The 23,551-nt window shown below is 39.8% G+C and overlaps 1 protein-coding gene across 1 annotated transcript in view; it reads right to left on the reverse strand.

The window, feature by feature from the left end:
• The window catches only part of CstF50 (cleavage stimulation factor subunit 1 Cst50), a 32,810-nt gene extending 10,645 nt beyond the window's left edge, over positions 1-22,165 (reverse strand). Inside the window, exons 1-7 of the mRNA XM_053778233.2 lie at positions 21,946-22,165; positions 19,142-19,272; positions 17,103-17,308; positions 15,713-15,946; positions 12,330-12,545; positions 7,656-7,751; positions 4,593-4,686 (exon numbers count right to left, since the gene is read on the reverse strand). Of these exons, the coding sequence (XP_053634208.2) occupies positions 4,593-4,686; positions 7,656-7,751; positions 12,330-12,545; positions 15,713-15,946; positions 17,103-17,308; positions 19,142-19,272; positions 21,946-22,019 (1,051 nt within the window). The 5' untranslated portion in view covers positions 22,020-22,165. The remainder of the gene's footprint in view (positions 1-4,592; positions 4,687-7,655; positions 7,752-12,329; positions 12,546-15,712; positions 15,947-17,102; positions 17,309-19,141; positions 19,273-21,945) is intronic.
• Between the last annotated feature and the right edge of the window lie 1,386 nt (positions 22,166-23,551).

The following is a 23,551-nucleotide window of genomic DNA, read 5'->3' on the forward strand; positions in this document are numbered from 1 at the left end:
CTGGAGTCCCATCTTTTGCAGCCTCTTCTGTGGTTACCCCTTCCATAGTCACTCCTGTTGCTAATTCTTTCGCTGTCCTGGACTTAGAAGTCCCTACTTCAACACGTCAGTCTGTTCTCACTTCTTCATGTTCTCCCTCACAAGTCCCGGTACCGATAAGACCTCGTACGACACCTCCTCCCAATCACCCCTCTACTTCTCAGAGGTTAAAAAAATTCCCATTGCTCAAATCTCCTTTAACCTCTCCTTCCCTTCTTCCATCTCCACATTTTACCTTTCCAGTCTCTGTACCTGGTTCTTCCCCTCTCACTGGCTCTGTTACAAGTGTGGAGGTTCACCCCCCTCCTCCTCATACTGTGCCTTCCTCCCCTGTCCCCTCTGAAGTTTCTTCCTCTTCTGCTCCCTCCCAGGTTTCTGCCTCTTCTGTCCCCTCCCACACTCTTCTCCAGTTCCCTCCACCCTTTCATCCCCCCTACTTTGGTACAGTCCACTGCTTTCCCAATCTTTACTCACCCTCCTCCTTCCATCTTCAATATTGTCTCGCATGCAACATCATTGAATTCTAACCCCTCCAGTCCGTAGGTACCCTTACCTGTGGATTTCTGGTATCTTTCTCGTTGCCAGTCATGGTTTATTTAGCGGAATATCCGGGGCCTCAGGGGTAATCAGGGTGAGCTTCAGATGTTGCTCTCCCAGTTTTCCCCTGTTGGTGTTTACTTACAAGAACCAAAATTACACTTCGCTGTTATCTATCCCATCTCAGGCTATAATTTATTGTATTCTTTGGATCCTCTTTCTGATGGGACCTTGAATGAAAGTGCCCTTCTTCTACGCACTGATATTCCATACCATCATCTATTTGTTCGTACTTCGCTGCATTACACTGCAGCCCGTATCCACTTGCATAAGTGGTATACAATCTGTTCTTTGTATCTCTCTCCTTCTCGGGCATTATCTATCCTGGATGTTGCCTGCCTTGTTTCGTCCTTACCGCTCATCATTTCCTCTGGGGAAGTCTCACTGTGACTTCCGTGGCATTCAGTTGGAGGCTTTTCTCGCTTCTCACTCCCTCCATGTTTTAAATATGGGTACTCCCACCTATTTTGATCCTCATACTCATACTTTCTCTGGCATTGATCTCTCGGTCTGCTCTTCCTCCAGTGCACTAGACTTCACCTGGTCTGTTCTCCCGGACTTACATGACAGCGATCATTTTCCAATCATTCTTACTTTTCCTTCATATTCACCACCTCTTCGTAGCCCACGCTGGCAATTTCATCAAGCAAATTGGGACCTTTACTCGCAACTAATTGCTTCTAGTGAGGCTCCTTCTTTGTCCTGCACTGATGAGCTTTTACACTTCTTCTCAACCTCAGTTTTAACCACAGCTTCTCATTCTATACCCCAAACCTAGGGCAGGTATTTTCAGAAGTGCATACCTTGGTGGTCTCCTGCTTGTGCTTGGGCAGTACGTTTGAAATGCGCTGCGTGAGGCAGGTACCTGGAGTTTACCTGGAGAGAGTTCCGGGGGTCAACGTCCCCGCGGCCCAGTCTGTGACCAGGCCTCCTGGTGGATCAGAGCCTGATTAACCAGGCTGTTACTGCTGGCTGCACGCAATCCAATGTACGAGCCACAGCCCGGCTGGTCAGGTACCGACTTTAGGTGCTTGTCCAGTGCCAGCTTGAAGACTGCCAGGGGTCTATTGGTAATCCCCCTTATGTATGCTGGGAGGGAGTTGAACAGTCCCAGGCCCCTGACACTTATTGTATTGTCTCTTAACGTGCTAGTGACACCCCTGCTTTTCATTGGGGGGATGTTGCATCGTCTGCCAAGTCTTTTGCTTTCATTGTGAGTGATTTTCACGTGCAAGTTCGGTACTAGTCCCTCTAGGACTTTCCAGGTGTATATAATCATGTATCTCTCCCGCCTGCGTTCCAGGGAATACAGTGGACCCCCGCATAATGATATTAATCCGTTCCTGAGAGCTCATTGTTATGCGAAATTATCGTTATGCCAACGAATTTTTCCCATAAGAAATAATGGATATCAAATTAATCCGAGCAAGACACCCGAAAGTACGAAAAAAAAAATTTTACCACATGAAATATACATTTTCCTACACACAAAGAGAAGGATACATGCACAATAGTAGAGTAGTACATGCACAATATATATTGTGCATGTACTACTCTACTAAATGAAGAATAAATGACACTTACCTTTATTGAAGATGCAGCAATGACTGATGAGACACTGTGTCCTGGGAGTGCCTTTTCCTCCTGAGTACTGTAGGTCCTGTTTGGCATTTTCTTCCAGAACAGGCCTTATCACACTGTGTATGCCACTACGATTCTTAAATCTCTCAAACCAACCTTTGCTGGCTTTAAATTCACCAATATGAGCACTAGTTCCAGGCATTTTTCCCTGTTCACCTGGGTGTTAGTCGACTGGTGTGGGTTGCATCCTGGGAGACAAGATTAAGGACCCCAATGGAAATAAGTTAGACAGTCTTCAGTGACACTGACTTTTTTGGGTTATCCTGGGTGGCTAACCCTCTGGGGTTAATTGTTTCTTGGTATTCTCAATAAGCCACACCAACAACGGTGCTACAGCAGCAGCAGCAGCAGCAGCAGCAGCAGCAGCAGCAGCAGCAGCAGCAGCAGCAGCAGCAGCAGCAGCTGACAGTGCTACAGCAGCAGCAGCTGACAGTGCTACAGCAGCAGCTGACAGTGCTACAGCAGCAGCTGACAGTGCTACAGCAGCAGCAGACGGTACTACAGCAGCAGCAGACGGTACTACAGCAGCAGCAGCAGCAGCTGACGGTGGTACAGCAGCAGCAGCAGCTGACGGTGCTACAGCAGCAGCAGCAGCTGACGGTGCTACAGCAACAGCTGACAGTGCTACAGCAGCAGCAGCAGCAGCTGACAGTGCAGCAGCAGCAGCAGCAGCTGACAGTGCTACAGCAGCAGCAGCAGCAGCTGACAGTGCTACAGCAGCAGCAGCTGACAGTGCTACAGCAGCAGCTGACAGTGCTACAGCAGCAGCAGACGGTGCTACAGCAGCAGCAGACGGTACTACAGCAGCAGCAGCAGCAGCAGCAGCTGACAGTGGTACAGCAGCAGCAGCATCAGCAGTTGACCATGGTACCAAAGTATTTCGATAATATTTCTCACCCTTTTTACCACAGGGTTGGCACTAGAAGCTTTCTTGGGGCCCATGGTCACTTATTTTGCAGATAAAATCACCAAAAACGCTGTAATAATACGAAATGTTCCGATTGTATGCTTGGATGTTACCGCGGAGGCTGGCTTGTAAACAATGCCACCGGCGGAACATGTGAGGCTGGCTCAGGCCTCACATAGACGTGTCTCGGACGAATAGCGTTGAGCGGGTTTTTTAGCGGTATGCGAGGCAAAATCTTAGTGATAAAATGTATCGGTATGCGGATTTAACGTTATGTGATGCCAGCGGTATGCGGGGGTCCACTGTACAGGTTCGGGAACTTCAAGCGCTCCCAGTAATTGAGGTGTTTTATCTCTGTTATGCGCGCCATGAAGGTTCTCTGTACATTTTCTAGGTCAGCAATTTCACCTGCCTTGATACAATAGAACTTTCGTTTTTCCTTTTGGGCCACCCCATCTCAGTGGGATATGGCTGGTGCGTTGAAAGATGCCCGGGTGGGGATGCCCGGGTGTTGTGCATGTGTCTTAATTTCATCTTATCGGTATTATACACAATTCTTGTACTACTACTACTACTACTACTACTACCTCCACCTCTTCCTGCCTATATATAGCCGTCCTGCTCCACCTCTGTTAGTGTAACTTTGTCAATGGTCCAAGTTGGACCGAAACGTCGTCGTAAGCTTCTCTCTTTTATGTGCGGGTTATTTGTGTAATAATAATAATAATAATAATAATAATAATAAAGCTATATATTTTTATCCCAGTTCTTGAATCCTTATTGTGTAGAGTTATAAAGTCAACTGACTCAATAAAGCCCAATATAGGGCAAAACATTGACACAATAAAAGCTTGGTCTACACCTGTGTCTTATCCTCAATCATGTCAGTAAAATACCTTAGTATTTATGCATACCTCACACAAGTATATTTGCAGAAGGATCCCATAGCAAGGATTAAAAGAGAATTTTAGTTTTTGTTTTCTAAATTTGTTTTCTTTGTCATACTCCAAAAATTAGTAGATTTTTTTTAATACAATGGCCATCTCCTGCCAGGCAGGATGACCCAAAAAAGAAAAGACATTCACCAATATTCACTCTCAATTTCTTTACAATGATTATTAAAAGAAACTGAAAAAAATCATCTAAAAATCGATACAGTATCATTATATAACATAATTGACTCAAATTTTTTCCCTCTGTATCAATGCACAAACATTACATCTGCTTTACTTTCAAATATAATCCAATTTTCATATGAAGAATATGGTTAATTTATGGAAATATAAAATTAGCTTGGCCCATGGCTGGGCTCCAGAAGTAGAAACACTCTTGGAACTCATCAAAGGTATAGCAAAGGTATTACAGAAAAAACTTGCAACAAAGATCTTTATGTCATTCATCTGCTCACCCACTGATCCAGCACCAGTGTAGGCTATAAGACAGCGTCCCGTTGAGAGCTCCCATAACTTCACAACACTGTCCAAGCCCGAAGAGAGGATGTACTAAAAAAAAAAAAAACTAGTTATTAAAACAAAGCAACAGCATGTATCTTAGGTGCTCATCATATAACTCATTTAAAATTTAATATCCTATGTACATTTCAAAAAAAAACTTTTAGTAAATATAGCATTTCATTTTAAAATGGTTTAATTTTTTTTTAATTATTATACAGTGACAGGCTATAGGTACTCACTACACCAACATAGATTACTATATTAACACAGTATTCAGAAAAGTGGACAAGCAGTATGGTCTTGACTATAGACAATTATACCTCAATGTTTTTTCAAACCAAATTAGTCCTTTTCCATCAAGGCAGAGGAAAAATATTTGTTGATTTTTATTCTTAAGCTGTTTTTTAGAAGTACACAGACACCATACATCAAAAGATCCATCAAAATGCATCATTCCTCCCTGTACTTCAGAGAACAGATACTGTATTTCTCACCTCCAGAACTCAAGGTTGCTCCAAATATTTTCATGGTTGATACCTTGCTAACACTCCAACATATCAAATCCAAAAAAAGCAACACTTGTATGCCCCTTAAAGAAATGGAGACAATCAAAAGAACACAGCTAGTAGATTACCTAGATTAGTGGTCAACAGCTTGTGACCTGTAGGCAACTCCTAGATTTTGGGTTGTGGCCATGTATCACTTTTTTTTTTTTTTACCTATTTCAACATTATCACTTTAAATAGCACATCACAAGATGTGAAGTTTATATATGGAATTGTCAGATTAGAGAGTGTAGACAAAAGTGAGCATATCAGAGCACTGGATAAAGCTATTCTCTTTGAAACAATGTGATTCAATGATGCAACATGCACCAATAGCACACCTTAAGCGACTTTCAAGATGCAGCCTTTTTTTTATTGTAAGTCTTCAGGATTTTCCTTAGCCCAGTAATATCATAAACAACTTTATTTTTCATTAATATCATTAACCCTTTCAGGGTCCAGAAGCCAAATCCCAGAGTGACAGCCAGAGTCCAAGAATTTTTGAAAAAAAAAAAAAAAAAAAAAAAAAAATTGTTATGAAATGGTAGAGAATCTTTTTCTGAAGGTAATAAAGCAAAAAGTACGAAATTTTATGGAAAACTGATGAAATTACGCTCTCGCGAATTTTGATGCGTCAGTAATATTTACGCATTGGCAATTTTGCTGACTTTGACTCCCATTTTAGGCTAATTACATTATTCCAGTCGACCAAATTCTTAGCTATTTTGCTAGTATTACATCCATTTTATCGATTGAGCACAAGAAATCACCCAGTCAACTGTTTCAATTATGTACCCAATAAAGTGATCGGAAATTGGTAATTGGGCCAATTTGACACAAAGTTCAAAACATTCCAATTTCAAAATAGGATCCAGAATAAACAATGCAGGCATTCCTGGCACTAAACTAACATTTCATCTGTTCATTAGTTACGTTTTCAGGCTTTACAAATGAATTCCATTTTTATTTTTTATTCACATAATTAATTTCTATTCACATCAAAAAATAGATTTACTGTTACGTAATGTTGTAATAATTGTATAAATAATATCAGCACATTCGTTAACGTATATCAGACCCACCAGCTAATGTGTATTAGACTCGTAACTACATTTGTTTACTCTTGAACATCGGCAAGAAATGAACATTTCTGCTACTTTGAGCTCAGTTTCAAGCCATTTTCAGTAAAAAAACCAATCAAAATCATCTCTATTTCTGTAAAGAATCTTTCATTCTATCAAATGAGACCAAGAAATTGCAAATACAACTGTAAAAAACATACAAAAAAAAAAAAAAAAAGCCGTTTTAATCCAAAATTATGGTCGCAGTTTTTTTCTCTCGTTATGCACAGCGTGCTGCAGGTTTTGCTTTATGTGGTGCACACTTACCACACAGAGGTATTCTCTCATATCTAGGCCCAAATTTACTGCTCACAGGTTGTCTGAGTGAGCTGAGCTCATGGCGTAGATCTATTGTTTGGACAATAGATCTACGCCATAGATCTATGGGATGGACCCTGAAAGGGTTGACAAGCAATTCATGAAACCAATAACAAAAATTTGACAATTTTTAAGAACATATTCAATATTCTGGCAATTTTTAATGTAAGCAGATGAAGAGTTCAGTGGTTTATGTATTAACACAAAATGTGCTAACACTAGTTTCTGTTGAAAGGTGATACATTGACTGCTTAGGAATTTGTTCAATTTCTGCAACTACAGTGACAATAATTATTTGTTCTTGCTATTGGAGGTCTTAGTTTCTTGCACCTCATCCACTTCTGCTGTCTTCTGCTGGTGTGACTCACGAAATCGTAATGAGACTCTCTGACCGCGGGTTCAATCCCGGCCGGGGTATGGTTTTTTTTCTGCTGGTGTACAAGTACTGATGCAAACTGTGGTATCTCATTGACAAACACCACTTCAAAAACACTGTACAAAGCCAATAGAGAAAATTTTATCTTATAATACACCTATAAAGCAAAAATTTAGCTAACAAGTAGTTTTGTTTGAAATTGGTAAGAGGTTACACAGTTCTATTATATAAACCAAAATACTGCTGACCTAACTAAGTCTGAGATGCATTTTTTTTTTTTAACACATCAGTCACCTCTAACAGAGGCAGGGTGGCCCAAAAGAAGAAACACTTTCACCATCACTCAGTACTTCCACCATCATTCACATATAATCACTGTCTTTGAAGAGGCATGCAAATATGACAGGTCAGATGTCATTCCAAACAGTAAATATCCCAAACCCCTCCTTTAAAGGGCAGGCATTGTACTTCCCACCTCAGGGACTCAAGTCCAGCATGTATATGCATATAAATAAGAGAATTAATCTCTGAAAATGTTAAATATTACTCTCTCTTTATCCACAGGTAATCAGAGATTACTGATGAATGGCTTACCTGTGCTAATAAGAGTGTGGCAACAAAATATGCAGAACTATATAAAGTACTGTATTGACTTACCTTTCCATTACGAGAGAAGAGAACAGAGCAGACCTCAGCACCATCATGACATTTAGGAAATGTCTGAACACAGCGTCCTGACACTCCATCCCATACCTGTTAGAACACATGCTATTAAACCTACATATGAAGCTGAAACATTAAAGTCATCTGATATGCACAGAAATACTGTACTGTATTCCAGCCACCTGTAATTTTTAATATTTTACCCCACTGAAAACATATTTACCATTACAGGCTCTCTAAACTTTGCAGAGGGGCAAAGACATCACAGGTCAATGACGACGTTGAACTGCAATATCCCCATACCACTTTTAAAATGCAGGCATTGTACTTCCCACTTCTGATAAGCTTAACACTCCAATATATCAAATTCCAAAGGCCACTTACCTCCACTCACTAGAATCTAGCATACTATTATTACCTCTGAATAAATTTAAGACTTGATTATCCAACCTGATAAGAAAGCAGGATGGACTGGTGGGCAGAAACGATAAATTCAGCGGATATATAAGATTAGATAAATGTACAAGTTGAAATAGTTAGGTTTGAGCTGGACCTGCAGTGCTCTTCTATCCTTATGCTAATAGTTTTTTAATGAAAGGCTGAATGCTTGAGTGGAGGAAGGGGGCACACATGAGGTAAATGTATATACAGCTTCTCCTTACTTAGTGACGTACTTGTTTTCCGATGACTTGGACTTATGACGGGCTCTCTGACCAGTATGCATACCTAAATAATGTATATCAGAGCTGATTTCATCTATTCTGTTTATTACAATATACAGTACACTACTGTATAAACATTTAAAAATATACTACTATTTTTTTTATTATTAACACATCGGCCGATTCCCACCAAGGCAGGGTGGCCCGAAAAAGAAAAACTTTCATCATCATTCACTCCATCACTGTCTTGCCAGAGCTTTACACTACAGTTATAAAACTGCAGTATTAACACCCCTCCTTCAGAGTGTAGACACTGTACTTTCCATCTCCAGGACTCATCTGGCCTGCCAGTTTCCTTGAATCCCTTCATAAATGTTACTTTGCTTACACTCCAACAGCACGTCAAGTATTAAAAACCATTTGTCTCCATTCACTCCTATCAAATACACTCGTGCAGGCCTGCTGGAAGTCCAAGCCCCTCGCACACAAAACCTCCTTAACCCCCTCCCTCCAACCCTTCCTAGGCCAACCCCTACCCTGTCTTCTCTCCACTACAGATTTATACACTCTCGAAGTCATTCTGTTTTGTTCCATTCTCTCTACATGTCCGAACCACCTCAACAACTCCTCAGCCCTCTGGATAATAGTTTTGGTAATCCCACACCTTCTCCTAATTTCCGAACTACGAATTCTCTGCATTATATTCACACCACACATTGCCCTCAGACATGACATCTCCACTGCCTCCAGCCTTTTCCTCGTTGCAACATTCATCACCCATGCTTCACACCCATACAAGAGTGTTGGTACAACTATACTCTCATACATTTTCCTTTTTGCTTCCATGGACAAAGTTCTTTGTCATCACGGACTCCTAAGTGCACCATTCACCCTCTTTCCCTCATCAATTCTGTGATTCATTTCATCCTTCATAGACCCATCTGCTGACACGTCCACTCCTAAATATCTGAATACATTCACCTCCTCCATACTCTCTCCCTCCAATCTGATATCCAGTCTTACATCACCTAGTCTTTTTGTTATCCTCATAACCTTACTCTTTCCTATATTCACTTTTAATTTTCTTCTTTTACATACCCTACCAAATTCATCCACCAACCTCTGCAACTTCTCTTTAGAATCTCCCAAAAGCACCGTGTCATCAGCAAAAAGCAACTGTGACAACCCCTGCTTTGTGTTCGATTCTTTATCTTCTAACTCCACACCTCTTGCCAAGACCCTAGCATTCACTTCTCTTACAACCCCATCTATAAATATATTGAACAACCAAGGTGACATCACACATCCTTGTCTAAGGCCTACTTTTACTGGGAAATAATCTCCCTCTCTTCTACATACTCTAACCTGAGCCTCACTATCCTCGTAAAAACTCTCCACTGCTTTCAGTAACCTACCTACTATACCATACACCTGCAACATCTGCCACATTGCCCCCATATCCACCCTGTCATATTCCTTTTCTAAATCCATAAATGCCCTTATCTAAATACTGTTCACCTATATGTTTCACTGTAAACACTTGGTCTACACACCCCCTACCTTTCCTAAAGCCTCCTTGTTCATCTGCTATCCTACTCTCTGTCTTACTCTTAATTCTTTCAATAATAACTCTACCGTACACTTTACCAGGTATACTCAAGACTTATTCCCTTACAATTTTTGCACTCTCCTTTATCCCCTTTGCATTTATACAAAGGAACTATGCATGCTCTCTGCCAATCTCTAGGTACCTTACCCTCTTCCATACATTTATTAAATAATAGCACCAACCACTCCAAAACTATATCCCCTCCTGCTTTACACATTTCTATCTTTATCCCATCAATCCCAACTGCCTTACCCCTTTTCATTCTACCCCCACACTCACAACTGGCTCTTCCTCACTCCAACAAGATGTTATTCCTCCTTGCCCTATACACGAAATCACAGCTTCCCTATCTTCATCAACATTTAACAGTTCCTCAAAATATTCCCTCCATCTTCCCGATACCTCTAACTCTTCATTTAATAATTCTCCTCTCCTATTTTTAACTGTCAAATCTATTTGTTCCCTAGGCTTCCTCAACTTATTAATCTCACTCCAAAACTTTTTCTTATTTTCAACAAAATTTGTTGATAACATCTCACCCACTTTCTCATTTGCTCTCTTTTTACATTGCTTCACTACTCTCTCAACCTCTCTTTTTCTCTCCATATACTCTTACCTCCTTGTATCCCTTCTACTTTGTAAAAACCCCTCATATGCTAACTTTTTCTCCCTTACTAATCTCTTTACATCATCATTCCACCAATCACTCTTCTTCCCTCCCGCACCCACTTTCCTGTAACCACAAACTTCTGCTGAACACTCTAACACTACATTCTTAAACCTACCCCATACATCTTTGACCCCATTGCCTATGCTCTCATTAGCCCATCTATCCTCCAATAGTTGTTTATATCTTACCCTAACTGCCTCCTCTTTTAGTTTATACACCTTCACCTCTCTCTTACTTGCTGCTTCTATTCTCCTTGTATCCCATCTACCTTTTACTCCCACTGTAGCTACAACTAGAAAGTGATCTGATATATCTGTGGCCCCTCTATAAACATGTACATCCTGAAGTCTACTCAACAGTCTTTTATCTACCAATACATAATCGAACAAACTACTGTCGTTATGCCCTACATCATATCTTGTATATTTATTTATCCTCTTTTTCTTAAAATAAGTATTACTTATTACTAAACCCCTTTCTATACAAAGTTCAATCAAAGGGCTCCCATTATCATTTACACCTGGCACCCCAAACTTACCTACCACACCCTCTCTAAATGTTTCTCCTACTTTAGCATTTAGGTCCCCTACCACAATTACTCTCTCACTTCATTCAAAGATTCCTATACATTCGCTTAACATCTCCCAAAATCTCTTTCCCTCTCCTCTACACTCCTCTCTTCTCCAGGTGCATACACATTTATTGTGACCCACTTTTCACATCTGACCCTTATTTTAATCCACATAATCTTTTAATTTACACATTTATATTCCCTCTTCTCCTTCCATAACTGGTCCTTCAACATTATTGCTACCCATTCCTTAGCTCTAACTCTCTCAGCTACTCCTGACTTAATCCCATTTATTTCTCTCCACTGAAACTCGCCTACCCTCTTCAGCTTTGTTTCGCTTAGGGCCAGGACATCCAACTCCTTTTCATTCATAACATCATCTCTTTCTTATCATCCACACTACATCCACGCACATTCAAGCATCCCAGTTTTATAAAGTTTTTCTTCTTTTGATTTTCAGTAAATGTGTACAGGAGAAGGGGTTACTAACCCATTGCTCCCGGCATTTTAGTCGCCTCATACGACGCGCATGGCTTACAGAGGAAAGATTCTTTTCCACTTCCCCATGGACAATAGAGAGAGAGAAAAAAAAACAAGAACAAGAACTATTAAGAAAAGAAAAACCCTAGATGTGTGTATGTATATATATACACACGCATGTGCTTGCCTGTGTAGTGTGACCTAAGTGTAAGTAGAAGTAGCAAGATGTACCTGTTATCCCACGTGTTTATGAGACAGAAAAGAGACACCAGCAATCATACCATCATGTAAAACAGTTACAAGTTTCTGTTTCACAGTTACCTGGCAGAATGGTAGTACCTCCCTGGGTGGCTGCTGTCTACCAACCTACTACCTATAAAAATATACTAAACATGTTATAAATGGTGCAAAGGCGACATTAAAGCAATATCAAAGATGGTTGACATAAACCCACTACCATTATAGTATGCTCCTCATTTAACGACGAATTCGTTTACTGACACTGTATTAGGAACAGAACTCTGTCGTTAAATGAGGAGAGGCTGTATACAGCCTCTCCTCATTGGAGTTTTGGAGGTGGAAGTGATGCCTGCATTCTGAATGCCATCTGAAATGTAATGTCCATGCTCTGTTAGCAAGAGTGATGATGAATGAATATGGTAAAAAAAAAGCTTACCTTAATATCTCCATCTTTGGAAGCTGAGGTACAGACTCTAGCATCAGCAGAATAGCGCACAGCTGTCAGTGGTCCAGTGTGGTGCTCACGAGGGTAAGGGCATACATAGCACTGGCCAGAGTTGATGTCATAAAACCTCACTACAACCCCTTCAGTTGCCACAGCCAGAAAGTCTCCACTGGGATGGATTGACATACTGGTGACCTGTTCAGCATCCTAAGAGTACATCAGTATTAAATACTGATTTCATAACATTTTAACTATGCTAAATAAAACTATAAATTAGAATTACAGAATACTGATCCACCAAGAACAAAGGAGGAAGTTCCCCATCACAGAGTAATTACATATACAGGCAGACCCTGCTTTACAGTACAGTGGTCCCTCAATAATCGTCCGGCCTGAAAGTCGTCCATTTCGGAAATAGTCCTGTTTTTTCGTCAAAATATTGGCTCGGAAATGGTCCGGTAACTCGCTAATAGTCCTTCGTCCCAGACGCGTATACACGGTCTGAGCGGCCTCGAGCCGCCTCAGCCTTTCCTTCCCAGCCAGTGTGCCATTGTTTACCAGTGAGCAATGGTCCCCTCACGTGCTCCAGTGAAATATTTCATAATATTTCATTTATTTTAGTGCTTGCAAGTTATTTAAGTGCTAAATAAGCTACCATGGCTCCAAAGAAAGCTCATAGTGCCAAGCCTTTGGTAAAGAAGGTGAGAAATACGATTGAATTTAAGAAAAACATCATTGAACAATATGATAGTGGCGTACGTGTGGGCGAACTGGTCAGGATGTATAACAAATCCCGTACAACCATATCTTCAATCATAGCCAAGAAAAAGGAAATCAAGGATGCTGTTGTTGCAAAGGGGGTAAATATGCTGACAAAAATGAGTTAACCAGTACTCGAAGATGTTGAGAAGTTATTATTGGTATGGATAAATGAGAAACAATTAACAGGAGACAGTCTTATGACGTCGCTTATTTGTGAAAAGGCTGGGCAGTTGCATGACGATTTGGTAAAGAAATTGCCTGCAATTAGTGATGATGTGAGTGAATTTAAGGCTAGCAAAGGCTGGTTTGAGAGATTTAAGAAGCGTACTGGCATACACAGTGTGGTAAGGCATGGTGAGGCTGCCAGTTCGGACCACAAGGCGGCTGAAAAATATGTGCATGAATTCCAGGAGTACATAAACAGTGAAGGACTGAAACCTGAACAAGTGTTCAATTGTGACGAAACAGGCCTCTTTTGGAAGAAAATGCCAAAGAGGACCTTCATTACACAAGAGGAAAAGGCAATGCCAGGACACAAGCCTATGAAAGACAGGCTGACGCTAATGTTCTGTGCTAATGCTAGTGGGGATTTCAAAGTGAAGCCGTTACTAGTGTACCATTCTGAAAATCCCAGAGTGTTCAGGAAAAACAATGTTATGAAGAGTAAATTGTGTGTGTTTTGGAAATCTAATAGTAAGGCATGGGTCACGAGGGAAATTTTTGTAGAGTGGTTCAACGAAGTGTTTGGCCCTAGTGTGAAGAATTAACTCCTGGAAAAGAAATTGGATCTCAAGTGCCTCCTAGTAATGGACAATGCACTTGCTCATCCTCCAAACTTGGATGACCTAATTCTGAAGGAGTTTGGGTTCATCACAGTAAAGTTCTTGGCCCCGAATACCTCTCCTCTCCTCCAACCCATGGACCAGCAGGTCATTGCAAACTTTAAAAAACTCTACACCAAAGCAATGTTTGAAAGGTGCTTGAATGTGACCTCAGACACTCACTTGACCCTACGAGATTTTTGGAAAGAACGTTTCAGTATTCTCCATTGTGTAAGCCTTATAGGTAAGGCTTGGGAGGGAGTGACTACCAGGACTTTGAACTCTGCTTGGAGAAAATTGTGGCCAGATTGTGTCCACAAGAGGGATTTTGAAGGGTTTGGGGCTGACCCTGATGAGCCTATGTCAGTTGTTAAATCCATTGTGGCACTGGGGGCTTCCATGGGGTTGGATGTGAGTTTGGAGGATGTGGAAGAGTTGGTGGAGGACCACAGCAAAGAGCTAACCACTGAGGAGCTGCAAGAGCTTCAGCAGGAACAGCAACAGATGGCAGCTCTGAATCTTGCTGCAGAGGAGGAGGAAGAGAGATGGAGGAAGGTGCCTTCTTCAGAAATTAAGGAGATTTTTTGAAATGTGGGGTAGGATGGAAAGATTTATGGAGAAACATCACCCAGAGAAGGATGTTGCAAGCCATATTGGCAACTTGTACAGTGACAGAGTCTTGGCCCATTTTAGGGAAGTTTTAAAGAGACGCCAGAAACAGAGCTCTATGGACAGTTTTTTTGCGAGACATAACTCCAGTGACTCTCAAGGTGGTCCTAGTGGCATTAAGAAACAGAGAAGAGAAGTAACCCCAGAAAAGCAATTGGTACCCAAGGTGTTGATGGAAGGGGATTCCCCTTCCAAACAGTAATTCATCCAATCAGTCTCCTTCTCCAGTCTTCCATACACAAAGAAGAATCACCGATAAAGGTAAGTGTTATTCTGTTAATGTTTAATTCATCATGTGCCACTGTATTGTTTATGTACTACATCTACATTTCATGTAAAAAAATTTTTTGTTTTAATACTTCTGGGTGTCAGGAGCGGATTAATTGAATTTACATTATTTCTTATGGGGAAAATTGATTCGTAAATTGTCCATTTCGATAATAGTCCCACTTCCAGGAACGGATTAAGGACGATTATTGAGGGACCACTGTACTTCACTTTACAGCATTTCGCTAATACAGTGGTTTTCAATTATACCCATTCTTCATTTATTCTGACTACCTACAATAAATATATTCACCACTCACTATAAGCTTAGGACAAAAATATTTTACGGTAAATAATGTGTACACTACAGATGCATTATTTAGGCCTAGCTCTATTGCTCACTTAATATATGATAGTATAAACATGTTATGAGGCTTTTATATGCATTTGAAAGTGGCCTGGTGGCTAAAGCTCCTGCTTCACACACGGAGGGCCTGGGTTCGATTCCCGGCAGGTGGAAACATTTCGACGTGTTTCCTTACACCTGTTGTCCTGTTCACCTAGCAGCAAGTAGGTACCTGGGTGTTAGTCGACTGGTGTGGGTCGCATCCTGGGGGACAAGATTAAGGACCCCAATGGAAATAAGTTAGACAGTCCTCAATGACGCACTGACTTTCTTGGGTTATCCTGGGTGGCTAATCCTCCGGAGTTAAAAAATCCGAAGAAATCTTATCTTTCTAAAAAAGCTGACTGACTTTACAGCAATTTTTGCCTTACAGTAGTAGCCTGGAACCTAACCTGTTGTATAAGCAAGATCTGCTGCAATAACTGAATATACCAGTAGCTGAAACTTACTGTCAAAGTTTTGAATGCTTTCTTTGCAGACGTTTTGCTAAAATCAAACATCTTGACATTCGTATCTCTACTTCCAGAGATAAGAACTTGTTCTCTTGGGTGGAATTCAAGACAGGTGATTTCATCCAAATGATCATAGAGAGTACGGATAACCGGGTGACCTACAACAGCATCTGGATGTAGCTCTACAGCATCTGGGTCGCTCTTAGCCAGCATGCGATCCACATCTAGAATCTGTTTAAGTTGAAATTAGAGTATGTGATATATCTTATGATAAATTTCTAAACACATAGTAAAAGGCACATTAGGTAGATACTTAATTTGAAGACATCAGCCCTTCAACAGACAGACAAATGTTATATGAGACATAACAAATGCAAAACTTGTTTATTGCTTATTTCTCGCTAAAAGAAAATCCAAAACAATATAACCCTTTTTTCCTTGAATTATAAGGAATAATGCAAGCAAGGATATAAAATTCATGAAAAAATGAGAACTACAATGTGTATGCAGAAGGTATATAAAAAAAAAGCCATACAGTGGAACCTCTGTTTTAATCTTTAATTTGTTCCAGAGAGTCTGACAAAAACCGAATTCGACGAAAACTGAAGCCACATTTCCCATAAGAAATAATGTAAATCCAATTAATTTGTTGCAAACACCCAAAAATATTAACAATAAATACATTATATAGAGAATAACTATAGCTTTACATACAGAAAACAATGAGAAATAAATATAAAGCACTAATGAAATGGATAAATGAACATTTAAAACGCTTCTACCTTTACTGATGACTCTTGTTGGCATATGGAAGACAGCGAGGAGGGGAGAGGGAGGAGAGGTTATCTCTACCACCATCAATACCACCATCTACCACTATCACTACCACCCTCTACCACCATCACAACCACTACCACCATCACTACCACCCTCTACCACCATTGCTACCACCTTCTACCACCATCACTACCACCCTCTACAACCACTGAATTCTATCATGTTTCTTGCCTTCTTTATCAAAGAGCTGGCACTCAGAACTTTCTTTGACCCCATTGTGGCTTATTTAGCAGTCGCACTCAATAAACAAGCACAAAAAAATGGATTATTACAAAATGTTTCGTATGAATGCGACGAGAAACAAAGCCAGACTGACTCAGAATGCATGTGTGGGATGCTTTGTGTGGGCACGGGCAGACGGAAACGTTCAGTACAGCGGACGAAATCCAAGGTGATAAACGAAAACTGGGACAATATTTTGATGAAAAAAGTTGTGAAAAACTGAGTTTGATGAAAACCAGGGCAAACGAAAACTGAGGTTCCACTGTACATATTAAAATTAAAAAATATCAACATAATGCAAAGTAAACTCTTCAAAATTCACGTCTACCTTGATAGAGGCATCAACACTTCCTGTTGCCACGAGGTTACCATCTAGAGAGAAAGCTGCAGCTCGACACTTATCCTTGTGTGATGTGACATAAGCTGTTTCATACATTGCTGGCTCTGGAGCACTCGTTTGAGGTTCTGTCTCATACTCCAGGTCAAGGCCAGGCCCAAGAGTGTACTCCAAACGATTTAGAGGCCTTTCCATCTCTAGAAATCACTGGCAATTAATTAGAGGAAAGATATATACAATTTACAGAAATAGCTATGCTCTTATTAATACTACAAGAGAGTAATTGTGGTAGGGGACCTAAATGCTAAAGTAGGAGAAACATTTAAAGAGGGTGTGGTAGGTAAGCTTGGGGTGCCAGGTGTAAATGATAATGGGGGTTTGGTTATAGGTAATACATATTTTAAGAAAAAGAGGATCAATAAGTATACAAGATATGACGTAAGGCATAAGGACAGTAGCTTGTAGGACTATGTATTGGTAGATAAAACTGTTGGGGAGACCTCAAGATGTACATGTTTATAAAGAGGCCACAGATATATCAGATCACCTTTAAGTTGTGGCTACTTGGAGTCTACCTGAAGGGCATTCCGGGGACCAATGCCCCCACAACCCGGTCCACGACCAGGCCTCCCGGTGGATCAGGGCCTGATCAACAAGGCTGTTACCGCTGGCCGCATGCAATCCAGCGTACAAACCACAGCCCGGTTGACCTGGCACCATCTTTAGGTATCTGTCCAGCTCCCTCTTGAAGATGACCAGGGGTCTACCAGTAATTCCCCTTATTGCTGGTGGGAGGCTGTTGAACAGTCTTGGGCCCCACACACTTATTGCATTTTCTCTTAGTGTACCAGTGACGCCCCTACTTTTCACTAGGGGTATGTTGCATCGCCTACCAAGTCTTTTGACTCATTCCACATGAATCTTTAAACATATAAATACTAACTGGAGCACTTAACCCCTTACACAATTGAGAATTAATTTAACAAACATTTCATTACATAGTACTATGGTAATTTCCTCAAATCTGTCAGGCCCACCTGATATTACTGAACACTGAAGCAAATATTCTTTTAAGCATCTACTCCTGCCACAATTTGATTATTCTCGTTATATTATTTTACTCAGTTAAACTATGACTACCAATGGAAATAAGTCACTCTGTCTGACTTTTTCGGGTTATCCTAAGTTCTCTACACATATGCTGCTATGTATGATAATCTATGTAACTGTATTAGTGTATACCTGAATAGACTTACTTACTAAGTCACAAACAACTTTTCAAATCACCACCCAGGCTTTCTGAGTACACAGGCAGTTCATCTAAAGAAAACTAATTCCTAAAACTAACACCTAATCAATTCATCTGAAATGCTTGTACTACATAAAATACACCTACCATCCGACTTACGACCGAGTTCGGTTCCGAGAAACCGGTCGTAACTCGAAATGGTCGTAAGTCGAACTTTACTATTGAATATCAACAAAACATTTTTGTAATGACTTTATTTTATTGTTTTATTTTGGTATTTCATGTTTTACTTTACTTTTTATGTTGTTAGTACTGTATTTTATACTGTAAGGTTTAGGATAAACACTGTGTACAACACAAATAGTTGTTTATTTCCCAGAAATTTGGCATAAAATACACGGTCGTAAGTCGAGTGGTCGTAAGTCGAGCAGGTCGTAAGTCGGATGGTAGGTGTAGTCATAAATAAACTCATCCAGCACTACAGTTTTAAAAATTAATAATTATAGTATAATTACCTCTGCACAGTCTACCTATTTAACTCAAAATTATGTAACAATAAAATACACTTGTACAATTTGTAAAACAAAATGTTACTTAGGAACAAATATTTTTAGCAATATATACTATTAAGATGTCAAAAATAAACAAAATCCAGAAAGAGGAACAAGCATACTACCTACTTCATTTGTGAAATTAACAACCAATTTAGGAATACAAAAAGACATACGTAAGAGAAAACAATTATATATTAAAAGTCAAACCAAAATAAGTGATTGAATACCATGTTCATGCTGTAGGCCAATGTTTAATACATTCATGAGGCGATCCGAGGGGGCAACTGCACTGGCTTCTTGTTCCACCACAGCAGCCAATTCTTGAGCAAATGTCTGGTGCCCATCATAAAACAACTGACTACAAGAAAAAATGAATTATAATTATATTTACCTAAATTTACAAAAGGTGGTGTGATAAAGAGACATTCAGTACAGCTTAATGCAGCACATTGTATGTAGTGCCCTAAAAGCATGGGATTTATGCCACCATGGAACAAAGTAAAGTGTTTCGAGAGACTTTTTGTCTATGTCAGGCCAATCACAAGACTTCTAGGAGTGACATTATCTATGACATGGCTGCTTTCTGTTGCATCTCATTGGTTGGGATAGCCAGATGTAAACACTTTCACCTGAGTGCTTGTCAAAGACAGATTTCTTACAAAAGTTCCCATATCTTGCTCCAAAATATCAGTAAGTTTCTGAATTTGTTTCCAGTGCTTAGTTGAATGTATGAACATAGTTCTGATGAGCAAATAAACCGCATATGACATGGTAACAAAGGTGAGTAAGTGGAAATATGATATACAAAGAAGGCACCATAAATGATTCTTTTTGTGGGCACTAACTTGCATTACAAAACATATTTTACACTGCAAATGTGCACTCTTGTTCATTTATCATGGCCATGTTGTGATTAAGGATTAAGAGATCAGAGGAAAAGGGACTATATTCTGTGAAAGTGACCGTGTTACTGCAGTTGAGGGGAACAGTGATAAATGTATTCCTGATAAAATGTCTAACACAACACTACCTTACTGGCCATTCATGCAAAAAGGATGACATGTACTTTCTGCATTAACAACTGTAACAGATTCAAGTCAACTATTGCTTGTTCACTGCGTAACACGAAACTGCATGAACGGTTATTCGTGCAGTTTCGTGGAATTAAATGGTATATTATTTTTGTGATGTAAGAACATTTTATAAGTCCTTATAATTTTTTCATGACAAATATCCATTTTCAAATTTTTTTATAATTTTTTAACAAGTTCAAGTGCTATGGCAACAAGTTCCTATTGTTTTATGAATACAGTCTTAATAAATAATAAATAAACATGTAAGTCTTTTATTAACATTTTGAACTTTTTTTTTGGGGGGGGGAGGGGGAAATTACCATTATTAGGCAGGGTACATTTTCAATGCCTTCAGTTTTTTAATTTTACTGTTCCAAAATTTTAACCCTTAAACTGTTCAATCGTAGATCTACGTTCGCTCACGTAGCTCTCCAAACGTATATCTACTTTTTTTTTTTACATGCTTTCAAATGGAGAAAATCAAGGTCGGAGCACTGCGCGCGTAAACGTAGATCTACGTTTGGACAGTTAAACCCTCTATCCAAACGCAGATGTACGTTCGTTCGTGAAGCGCTCCAAACGTAGATCTACGTTTTTTTACATTCTTTCTTAGGGAGAAAATCAAGGCCAGTGTGCTACGCGCACAAACGTAGATGTACGTTTGGACAGTTTAAGGGTTAAAGGTTAAGTTTTGATAAAAAAAAGCCCAACTTGAAGTCTATAAGAGCAAAGTTTAAGTTTCTCATTGATTTTGGTGCTTTCTCAATAAAGTTTTATTGTAGAGAGAGGTACTACTCTATCAAATAAATGTGGAATGAAACTAATAAATTTTTTGCACTCAGGCAGGATTGCTTATCTTTTCTTTCTCTCATGAACTAGCAAGATGACAGATATATCTTACATACTTTTACTTACATTCAGTATACATATATCTTTAGTTTTCTGCCTATGTATTTCTTTATAGTTCTAGATTAGTAATATTTTCTTTCCAATCTAGGAGGCCTGGTCTAAGACCAGGCCTCCTAGACTAGAAATGAGGGAGGCTTGGTCGGGAGGATAATCCCCAGAATCACTAATAAATAGCAGGTAACACATTCGTTTTTGCAGTTTCTTTACACAACTGAAGAACAGTATGGAAAACGAAACTCTTACATCATTGGCCCTTCAAATTTTACCACAACTTAATTTTTTTATTATACCTGTCAATACTTTTTCTTTGCTGAACTCCTATTTTCAAACACTTTCATACCTGTATAGTTAATTGTATTAGTTAGTTTTATTATTAAAATCTGCCCAAAACATTGCATGTCTCATGTTTTTCATTTTTTCTACCTTTCAGCACTTTTGAAAATTACATACATACTCCATACTATTTTTATATTCATGAGGATGGGCTTAACTCAGAGGGGTCGTCCAGCACCTGGTAAATTAGAGGTAATCAGCTTTAATCCAAAGAAGAGAAGAGTAGCTCTGGTTTCTGGAAGGACCTCTAATAAGTACGTTTTCATTTAAGCTTTCCATATAAAATATATACTGGTCTCCAGGGCACATGTGTAATCAGCACATAAAAAGAACAGTATGTACTGAACACTTAACCAAGGTCCTAGTATAACCCAATGGTCAATTATTATTGTCATACTTGGATCAAGAGCTCCTTACTAGCATTAAGATATCTTCTTGAAGGAAGGTAGTCCATACCTTTAAGGCGATAAACCATAAATTGAAAAGATCTCCAGTTTTTATTATTATTACAATAACTAAGCGCTAAACCCGCTAGGGTCATACAATATTATTATAACATTCATGGGGAAACAATGAACCTTAAATATATCATTTATTTCTATAGGGGTTGAGAGGTAAACTCGTAGAGGTTATATAGCACCTGGAAATCGGACGCATTCAGGATAAGTCCGGTTCCATGGATCAAGAGCCTCTCGAAAGAAAACATCTCAGTTTACCTAATTATGAGCTTGTACATCAACTCCCTCTGCTTTACTTTGTTCCTTTCCTCTTTCTTTTCTTCTTCCTTCATCTTTGACAAATGGCTGTTTTATCAAGATACTTGTAGTTTCCTTACAGATGTCTTTCTCTACCTGAACAAAATAAACTAACGAGCTGTTACTTTTATACAGATGTTGTTGTTAGTGTTGGGTTGAAGGTTCGCGACGGTCTGAGGGCTGTGTGAGCCCGGCAACCCTAAGCTTGTTATGTATCTGAAGACCAATGTGAGATGGAACACACAACTAAACAAGAAATGCAAAGCTAGGCTAAATGCTCTCAAAGCTGTTGCTGGCTACAATCCCAACTATGGTGCTAATGTGAGAATCGTGAGAATGATGTACATAGCCTATGTTAGGTCCTTAATTGATTATGCTGCTCCCATGTTGATATTAGCTAGAGAAAGTTCTCTCCGACCCTTGGAGTTAATGCAAAATGAAGCTCTCAGGATTATTCTTGGCTGTCCCAGATCTACAAAAGTTCTTAACATGAGGAAGGAGCTTGGTATTTCTAGTATCAGTGATAGGATTGTTGAAATTAACACTGTACTCGGTATTAGAATGTTGAGAAACGAACCAGACACTGTCACAGTGAATCTTACCAAGTGTCTAGAGGTAAATACACAGATCTAAATGGATTATGAAAACGTGCAATTGCATTAAGTTTTATAACCTACATGAACTGTATCACTGTAGGCAACAAGAGCATTTCACCCCTCCATGGAAGATGTGTTCATTTAATATCACATACCTACAAGTCCCTCCCAAGAAGCTCATTGCTAGTAATCCCTTCCTTAAATCTCTTGTTAGAGCAACTGCTCAAGAAGAAATTTATCACCTAGCCGGTAGTAATAAGTTATCACAAGTTATATACACTGATGGATCTAAACAGGAGTCTTCTGGCAGGGCTGCATCTGCTCTTGTTGCCACCTCCCTAGTTAAGAACGATAATAAATTTGTTGAGTTAGGCATAAGAATTAACAACTGGGCGTCTACACTGCAAACTGAATTGTTTGCAATCCTAATGGCGCTAAAGCTAACCTATGACACTGAGCTTGACTCTGTCATCATTACTGATTCTATGTCATCATTGAAGGCTCTTGACTCATATAATGACTCCAACAACATGCTCATTGGGGAAGCCAGGTATAGATACTAAAAAATTAGGGACAAAGGAATTAATGTACAATTGCTATGGATCCCATCACACATTGGATTACTCCTTCATGATAAAGTTGATATGTTAGCCAAGAAGAGTACCCAGAAGGAGAATGTAGAATATAACTTTGGTATAACTGTTTACCTGGAGAGAGTTTACCTGGAGAGAGTTTCGGGGGTCAACGCCCCCGCGACCCGGTCTGTGACCAGGCCTCCTGGTGGATCAGCGCCTGATCAACCAGGCTGTTGCTGCTGGCTGCACGCAAACCAACGTACGAGCCACAGCCCGGCTGATCAGGAACTGACTTTAGGTGCTTGTCCAGTGCCAGCTTGAAGACTGCCAGGGGTCTGTTGGTAATCCCCCTTATGTGTGCTGGGAGGCAGTTGAACAGTCTCGGTCCCCTGACAC

The sequence above is a fragment of the Cherax quadricarinatus genome, chromosome 22 (assembly GCF_038502225.1).
Source record: "Cherax quadricarinatus isolate ZL_2023a chromosome 22, ASM3850222v1, whole genome shotgun sequence".
NCBI classification, from domain to species: domain Eukaryota; kingdom Metazoa; phylum Arthropoda; class Malacostraca; order Decapoda; family Parastacidae; genus Cherax; species Cherax quadricarinatus.